General features: G+C 49.4%; 1 protein-coding gene across 1 annotated transcript in view; it reads left to right on the top strand.

Annotated features, from left to right (window-relative positions):
- The window catches only part of brip1 (BRCA1 interacting helicase 1), a 70710-nt gene that overhangs the window by 23942 nt on the left and 37936 nt on the right, over nucleotides 1–8832 (top strand). The window contains 5 exon segments of the mRNA XM_048265551.1: nucleotides 1412–1571; nucleotides 1939–2060; nucleotides 5897–6009; nucleotides 6306–6388; nucleotides 6769–7086. Coding sequence (XP_048121508.1) covers nucleotides 1412–1571; nucleotides 1939–2060; nucleotides 5897–6009; nucleotides 6306–6388; nucleotides 6769–7086 — 796 coding nt within the window.

The following is an 8832-nucleotide window of genomic DNA, read 5'->3' as shown; positions in this document are numbered from 1 at the left end:
GCAGGCAACGACCTGATGAAATCTGCCCCCGCTTCATTTCATCAGCACAGCCAGTCATCTTTACGCGCACACACGCACGCACACACACACACACACACACACACACACACGGTACATATACACACACATATAAATACATACACATATACACATACCTCTATCCTGCCCAAAACAGCTCCCACCAACCTCTCTCTGTGTAGAGCAACACACCACCTTTACTCTCTGTGTAGAGCAACACACCACCTTTACTCTCTGTGTAGAGCAACACACCACCTTTACTCTCTGTGTAGAGCAACACACCACCTTTACTCTCTGTGTGCGGTTCATTGTGTGGATGCCACAGATAGGTCCAGAAAAGGTCCAGGACTCCCATTGTGTTCTGTCCTGTCTACAAGTTCAGTAGAACCCATGTTCTACATGTCATACTCTTTGTATAGAGCCAAGGTATTATATGTTGATATTTCTGCTCTTGCAGAACCCTGGTATTTTAGGCCTGTGAGATGTACAGTGACATTTTTCAGTAAATTTGAAAAGATATATGACGGTTCAGAAGTATTTCCAAACTGTATTCTTCTAATATAAATTAAACTAGGAATTGTATCGAGACATGTCCGCAAGAACAGAGCCAGGTTTGGCCTGTACAGTAGACAGACACGCAGACACACGCCGCCGCCAAGAACTTTTTTTCTGCTGACTACCAGAAGAACTTCTGCATGACCCTCTCGGACACGTTTCCAAGCCAGTGGAGATGCTCGGGGATGGCGAGCGAGTTATTCAAGTTGAAAATGTGCGCAGCAGAGACAGAAAGTCTCGACCTGGCGCGGGAGAGAGGGCTTTTAGATCAATGCTTCCCCCCGGAGAGCGCCTGACTTTTCGGTTTTTTGCACTAACGACAGTGCAGCATGCTGCCGCAGTGATTTTATTACGTGGCCCCGGGTCTGGAGGCGCAAACATGGGTCCGGCTGTTGAGAGGCACCCCATGGGGAGGGCCGAGGTGAGATGGTGAAAGAGCAGAGCTTGTACCCAACCGTGAGGCTTCAGGCTCCTGAGTACTTTTGGAGAGTGCCTTGTTGACCTATTCGACTGGTGCAGTTAATAAATTAAGATGTAGCTCGCAAGAAAGGTCTTGTTCGCACATCTATCCAGTGAGTGAGTGTGTTTTTTTTTTGTTTATGTAGTCATGATACACTCATTGTTGAAATTCATAGCCGTGATGAGACACACGCAGAAATTTGAGTATGTTGATGGGTACATGGTCAGGAAATGTAAAATGTGAGCCCCTGTGGCATCTCGCATTTGAAACCACATGAAGAATTGACTGTTTCATATTTCAGACTCTGAAAATGTATAATGCATTATTCCACCCACAAGCAACAAGCTTGTTTATTATTGTGTGTGTGTGTGTGTGTAGATGCTGGATAAGCTGCGAGACCGCTGGATCAACACGGGACTCTGGGAGAAGCTGGAGGAGCGGAAGACGGTGATCACAGAGCCTCGCGGTGGCGGCAAGGGCGACTTCGACGAGCTGCTGCAGACCTACTACGAGGCCATCAGGCACAGCGGCCAGCAAGGTGAGGGTCAGGACCGGGCAGCACTGCCCTGCGCCATGTCGACAGGAGGGGACAAGGTGACACTTAGTGGGGTCAAAATGAGTGTGATTCAAAGTGACAAAGTTCACTGACCGGGAATCAGCTCTTCATTCTTGTGATGATTAGTAGACAAGCCAGGTTTAATCTCTAACTAACTTCCTTTGGTGAGCCAGATTTGCCTGGCACCGTTGGGACAGGCTTTATAAGGTATTCTTTAAAAGATGGGTCTGTGTTTGTAAGTTGGTGTATGTGGACTCCAGAGACGGTTGATAAAGTATCTTTGTGGACTGACTCCCTGTGAGTGTTTTTCTGATAATGGTGGTGATGGTGTTGTGGTTGTACGCTGCAGATGGTGCGCTGCTGATAGCCGTGTGCAGAGGGAAGGTGAGTGAAGGACTGGACTTCACTGATGACAACGCCCGAGCTGTGGTCACCATCGGAATCCCCTTCCCCAACATCAAAGACCTGCAGGTAAAGCCAGCAGGGTGTCACAGCCTCACCTCTCTATGCAACACAACTGAAGATTTCTTTTTTAAATGCAGTACCAGTATATACATTCCTAAATATGTCTGTATTTTAAAATTCTTTCCAGAAGCTCTTTAAGCCGTCCACTTGTTTACTGTGAATAGAATATTTAGCTTTAGAACCCAAATAAAGACTGTTGTAGTCTTGCAGTATTTGTCCAGACTAAGAGCGAGAAAAGTTTCAGAACACAGTCAAACACACACACACACACACACACACATAAGCGAACACCTTGTTTTTTGTGATCCGTAAGTAAACTCTAAAGTGATTTCCCACCGTTATCCCTGTGCTGCACACATAGGCCTGACCTTTTCACTTAATACCCCCCTCCCACCTGCCCCCCAAAACCCCCCCTCCGTTGTACCTTGCTGTCAGAGTATGTTTAGAACTGGCTTTGTCACCGTAGGGACAAGTATGAATGATTGACACTTACCACCCTCCTGCCGCACCACCACCCCTCCTCCACCTCCACCTCAGCAGGAAGCCGTGCGATATGGCAGCCTCCACCTTCTGGGGAGAGGCTTAGCGCCGGTCGGACGGCAGGATTGTAAGGCCAGGACTGGGCATCTGCAGCTTGGAAAAGGGGCAGCGGAGAGGTCATTGATTCCTCCGTCTCTCTCTGTCTCTGTTTCTCTCTCTCTCTCTCTCTCTCTCTCTGTTTCTCTCTCTCTCTGTCTGTCTTTCTGTGGGTCAGGAGGTCACGTTGGGCACGTGCCTCTGGGTGCTGTTGTAATGGCCGTCCCACTTGCCACCAAGCTATCTCCCACTCGTGTACCCACTACCCACACCTAGCAGGGCTCTCATAGATCAGTGGAAAAGCAGATTGGACCTCTAGGATTTGATGGTCTCTGAAGTAGTGGTGTGTAAAGAGATGCAGGGAGGTTAGAAGTGTGTGTGTGTGTGTGTGTGTGTGTGTGTGTGTGTGTGTGTGAGTGTGAATAAGAGAGGGATGAGAGTCACTCAGTGCAGTGCTGTGGGGTGAGTGGGGTTGTTGTGCCCCAGAGGATGCCGCACAGGTCAGAGACATGACCCCATTAGCACAGAGGAGACCAAGGCCACTGACACTAATGACTGCCAGAGACAGGTGACACACACATAAACACACACTGTGTACACACACACACATGCTGCTGCTGTAGCAGCACTTTAGGTGCAGCACATGTAGCAAAACTGGGAGTGTGAGGAGTTCCTCGCAAGGTCTCTATCACACACACACACACTAAAACATGTGCACACTCACAAACACACATGCCCTTGTGCAGGTCCCTGGCTGTAGTGTGCAGAGTGGCTGTGATGGGGACGCCTGGACCCCCCGCTTCCAGACAGTGGAAAGCCTTTAAACTTGAACAAACACACGGCATTGCTTTTATGGAGCTGTTACTATGACTGAGATCAAAGGTGAACTTTAAATAGTTACTGGGCAAAAAAAAAAGCGAGAGAGGGAGAAAGAGAGAGCCCTGCTTCTCGTGTGTAAAAATGTTAGTGAGTTGTAAGTTTTTTTCAGTGCCGTCAGAGAAGCTTGTAAAAAAAAAAAAAAAAAAAAACCTTGGAAGCAAACACTGGTATCGGGAAGTAAAACAATAAAAGGCCCTTTAAAGGCATTTAAAAGACACTCAGTGCTGATAAGGGAGATCTGGTTGCCAAATGACAGAGCTGCTGAGCGTGCCAAAGCAAAGAGCCCACATGAGAGGCTCTGAGGAATCCGTGCCTCTTTATGGCGTCTAGATGCCATGCGTGTTGCATTTAGCTCTGGAAGGGTTTTTGGTTTTTTGGTTTTTTGTCGAGATTAATTGATGGGATGTGTTCTCTTTTACCACAGTGAAATGGATACTCGTGGGGAATAATGACTGTTGTGTGTGTGTGTGTGTGTGTGTGTGTGTGTGTGTGTGTGTGTGCTTGAGATTGTGTTGAATAAGCTTTTCATCTCAGATGAGATGCTGTTTTGCCGAAGGCTACTTGTCATGTTGTTTTCGCTTGTGGTTTGCATATGTACTTGTTTTCAAATACTGCAACAGATCGTTTTTTAATCATGTTTCTTATTGAGCCCTTAATTTAAAAACTAGAATGGTCACAGAAGACCTTTTGTTTTTCTAACTGGATTCTTATTGTTGGGACCCAGAGAGCAGGTGGGCTGCAGTACACACACACACACACACACACACACACACACACACAGAAAACTTCACATCTGCACAGAGCCACTCAGCCATGAAGGATGCCTTCGGGCCAGACGTGTGTTTTTCAAGGATGAACAGGTAGAAGAGAGAGAGGGGGGGGATGCACAGCAAAATAGGAGGGAGAGAGAAAGAGAGAGAGGCCCTATCTGCTGACATTTGAACTAATCCCATGCGTCCAGTGGCTCTCTTTGCACATTTAGGCCTTTTTGGCTAGCAGCGAGAATTGGCTTTTTCACATATGCAAGCTGTCATGTCGGATGGCGGCGCGGTGCAGAGTGGTGGAGTGAAGGGCCCGGCGCTGAAATGGACTCTGATGGGGGGCGGGGGGGGTCTGACGGGTGCGGCCGGAGGGGAGCTGGCCTTTCGCTCTGACGGCTGGATCTCACAGCAGATGCCCCCTAACCCTTCTGGTGTCAGTGAGACAGACAGCTGCTGACACAGGCTCACTCATTTACAAAACACACACACACACACACACACAGTCACCGGTATTGGCCTGCAGATCTTGTGTTTGTTGTACAGACAGGGTGGCAGGTTTAAAGCCGATGGATTGTGGATGGATGGTGTTTCTTTTTTGAGAGAGCTGCTACTACATTTGTGTGTGTTTGTGTGTGTGGGCGTAGATGTGTGTGTGTGCGTGTGTCTGTTGGCCCATGCGTATGTGTAAGATGTTAACATGTCTTTCTGAAAGTGTGTTTGTGTGTGAGGCGACACGTTGTACCTGCCATGTCCCCATGACAGGTGTGTTGCTGTCTCTCCCTCTGCGTGCGTGCGTGCGTGAGCAAACGGGCACATGGCGCCTGTCAGAAGCAGTTAGCGGCGGCTCCTCAGGTCCACCCCGTCCCACCGGGGTGAGGCCTGGCTGAACTTTTCGCTTGTCAATCTCCCAAAAGGTTAGCCGCTAAAACGCAGAGCGGCGAGCGAAAATTGATGGATGCCTCCGTGGCATTTCGGCGGTGAACGGGACAGGACTTGGTGCGCCATGCCATCTTTCTGGCCTTCACCCAGGCTGGGCGGGCACACACACACACACACACACCTCACTCACCCCCTTTCAAAATGGATCAGTCACACAGGGGCAGACAAGGATAAAACATTTTTTTAGGTTTACCCTGGGGTGTGTCATCTACATACAAATCGACCCACCCCCCTTCCCAAACACACACACAAACACACACACACACACAATGCAATCACCTTTCTTTTCTCTGTGGAATGATTCACCCCATTACTTCCCTCTATGCCCACTATCTCTTCCCGTCAGCAAGCTTGGCACTGCTACAGCCCCAGCCAACACCCAGCCACCCCCAAGAGCTGCCCAGCCTGCCAGGCATCATCCACCCCCTCCTCCAGAGCGTCCACGACCCTCCTCGACCTCTCCCCCCCTGGCTCTTTCTCATGGTGCCCAGGGCGCTAACCGTGGTGTTCACAGCTCGGAGCGTTCTGGCTTTGATCCACACCAGTGTCGATACTGGACCACATAGCCTCAGCGAGCGAGCGAGCGACACACTCACTGGACTGGAATGAAAAACTACTTGTGTGTGCTGTTCTCATTGTGTGTGTGTGTGTGTGTGTGTGTGTGTGTGTGTGTGTGTGTTTTCTTAGGTGGAGCTGAAGATGAAGTATAACGATCATCACTGTAAAGCTCGGGGCCTGCTGACTGGCAGTCGCTGGTATGAGATCCAGGCCTACCGTGCCCTCAACCAGGCCTTAGGCAGGTGTGTGTGTGTGTTTGCTTTGCGCACGATCTGTGTTTTTAAGGACGTGTGAGTATTCGTGCAACTGTGATTCTTGTGCAAGTATTCCGCAAGAGTTCCAAACCTGACCTAGATTTCTTTATTTTTTTGTTTTCTTTCCCTGAACCAATTTTGAAATATCTGCTTGAAAACTGAACTACCTGTATCATCAAGTTTGACAAATGACAGATAACATATTTGTCATCACTTCTGTTCATTGCAACTGGAGGGTAAGGGTCTGTCCATACGAAGTGATAACAGCTCTCTCTCCCCTATAGGTGTATCCGCCATAAGAATGACTGGGGCGCCCTCATCCTGGTAGATGACCGTTTCAGGTCAAATCCCAACAAGTACATCACAGGTAATCCATAGGATCTATGCATTCGGACTATAAGAGTCTACTGCCTAACCTCAGGCTCGGCTGCCTCTGGGCACTGCTGTGGCTCAACTCAACCACTAGGTGGTGGTAGTAGTCCACTGCAGCTCTGAAGTGGGGAAAGCCTTGAGTAATGTGTTTTGGGAGGAGAAAATCATGCTTGACAGACAAACATATCATATGTGTATGCACATGTTCACTCAAGACAGACACGCCTACACAACTAGACATGGCAAATACCCTTTATACAGGAGTTTTGGCTAATGGGGTGTGTGCGTGTGCGTGCGTGTGTGCGTGCGTGTGTGCGTGCGTGTGTGCGTGCGTGTGTGCGTGCGTGTGTGTGTGTGTGTGTGTGTGTGTCACAGGTCTGTCAAAGTGGGTGCGCCAGTTGGTCCAACACCACAACAACTTTGGTGACGCCATGCAGTCCCTGGTTTCCTTCTCCCAGTGCCAGCAGGGGGCAGCAGAGAACCACGCAGCAGGGAAGACGGAGCAAGTGGTGCTCCCCTGCACCCCCTCCTTCTCTGCCCCTGCAGCCCCATTCCTGTCCCCACCCCTCAAGCCAGCGGAGCCAGCCCAGCTCCCCCCAGCCATCCCGGTGGGGGAGTGGAGACTGACGACAGGGCCTTCACCTCAGCTGTGCAGCCCTGCACCCACCTGCCACGGCGCAGACATGGGCACAGGTACACCACTGCGGCATTCACCTCTCAAGCTATACGACCCCGTCTTCACCTAGAGACAGGAGAGGCTCTCTCTGTCTGGTTCAGTTCTCCGACATCTCTGGGTTCTCTCTCTCTCTCTCTCTCTCTCTCTCTCTATGTATGGTGTTGGCTTTGAATCAGGTTTATCATGATTCCATGGTTTGAGGAATGATTCAATAAATGGGTGTAGAACCCCTCTCTCTCTCTTTTTCTTTCTTTCTCCCTCTCTCTCTATCTCTGGTGCTTACTTTTTTCTCTCTCCTTCAACTTCCTTGTCTGGTTGACTTTTCTAAGCTGTCTGTGTGTGTCCCTGTCTATCTGTGTGTCTGTCTCTGTGTGTGTCCCTGTCTCCCTGTCTGTCTGTGTCACCCGGTCTGTCTGTGTGTTTTCCTGTCTATCTGTGTGTCTGTCTGTGTGTGTCCCTGTCTGTCTCTGTGTGTCTGTCTGTGTGTGTCCCGGTCTGTCTGTGTGTGTCCCTGTCTGTCTCTGTGTGTCTGTCTGTGTGTGTCCCTGGCTGTCTGTCCCTCAGTGTCCCTCACTGTGTCCTCTGCTCCCCCTTCTCTCCCTTCCTCTACCTCCTGCACTCTAGTTTGGGTAAAGTGGGGATATTTCTGGCAGTGAGGCAAATGGTGTCAACACTCCTTTCAAAACACACACACCCCTTCAAACAACCAAGGCTTTTCTGAAAACAAACCCTATAAATAATTCCAGTGCACTTTGATCATTGTCTGCGTGTGAAAGTGTCAGAGTGGCCCTCTGTTGTTACTTTTAATATGAGCGAGCAGTGTGCTATTATTTTAAGTGTCTTTGAGTCTCGTGTTCGCCATAGTGTCTCGTATCATTTGTTGTGTGTGTCGCTTATCGTTTGTATTGTCTTCAACTGTTGGAAGGGGCAGATGGTCATGAGCTCTTTGCATAATCACAGCCCTGGAAAACATTAGCTTGGGGCTGGTATTTTATTTATGAGGGGAGGATGTTCGTGAGACATTCCTGTAGCATGGAGCCTGTGAAGCCCTGGGACGGGACAGGAGGGGAGAGGGGGGCAGCGCAATCTGGGATGCTTTTGGAAAACAACAGTGATGAATTAGTAAAGGGCCACAAAGATGCAGGGCCTCCTCTCCTGGGTGCTCCACTTTGGCTTATTCAATCTCCAGGGTTATACAGTAAACACTTTCTTTCTCTCGCTCTCTCTGCTTCTCTCTCTACTTCTCATTCTCTCTCTCCCTCTCATTCTCTCTCTCCCTCTCTTTCTCTCTCTCCCTCTCATTCACTATGCAGTGTGTGTGTGTGGAGGTATTCTTTGTGTGGCACACGATGTGCGATGTGTCTTTTCGCAACTCAAAAGTACCAAATATTTGATTACTGTCGCGTGGCATGGATTTGATCCTACGAAGGTGATTTCCGCTTAGGTGACTGCCTACTAGCTCTCAACAACATGGCCCCCAGAGCGCTTCCGCTGAATCCCAAGCAGGAGTCGGAAGCTGTAGCCTGCCACTTTGGGTCGTCACCACATCCAGCCGGCCCGCCAGCAACACACCCTCATCTCTCTGTCGCCACTTTGTACTTAACACTTGGCCCTGGAGCAGACAGTTTAATCCAGAATCACTTCAGCACGCCACTTTGAATGCACGTGGAATGCATTGTTGAATTTTTCATCACAGAGTCTCCCCCCAATGGATTTGAGCATTTCCAGCTTTAGCAGTCAAGCTAGTTAGGAAGTGAGGTGCC

This window comes from Alosa alosa, chromosome 15 (genome assembly GCF_017589495.1).
Source record: "Alosa alosa isolate M-15738 ecotype Scorff River chromosome 15, AALO_Geno_1.1, whole genome shotgun sequence".
NCBI lineage: Eukaryota > Metazoa > Chordata > Actinopteri > Clupeiformes > Clupeidae > Alosa > Alosa alosa.
Note: the sequence above shows the minus strand (reverse complement) of the source record. Positions and strands in the feature narration are given on the sequence as shown.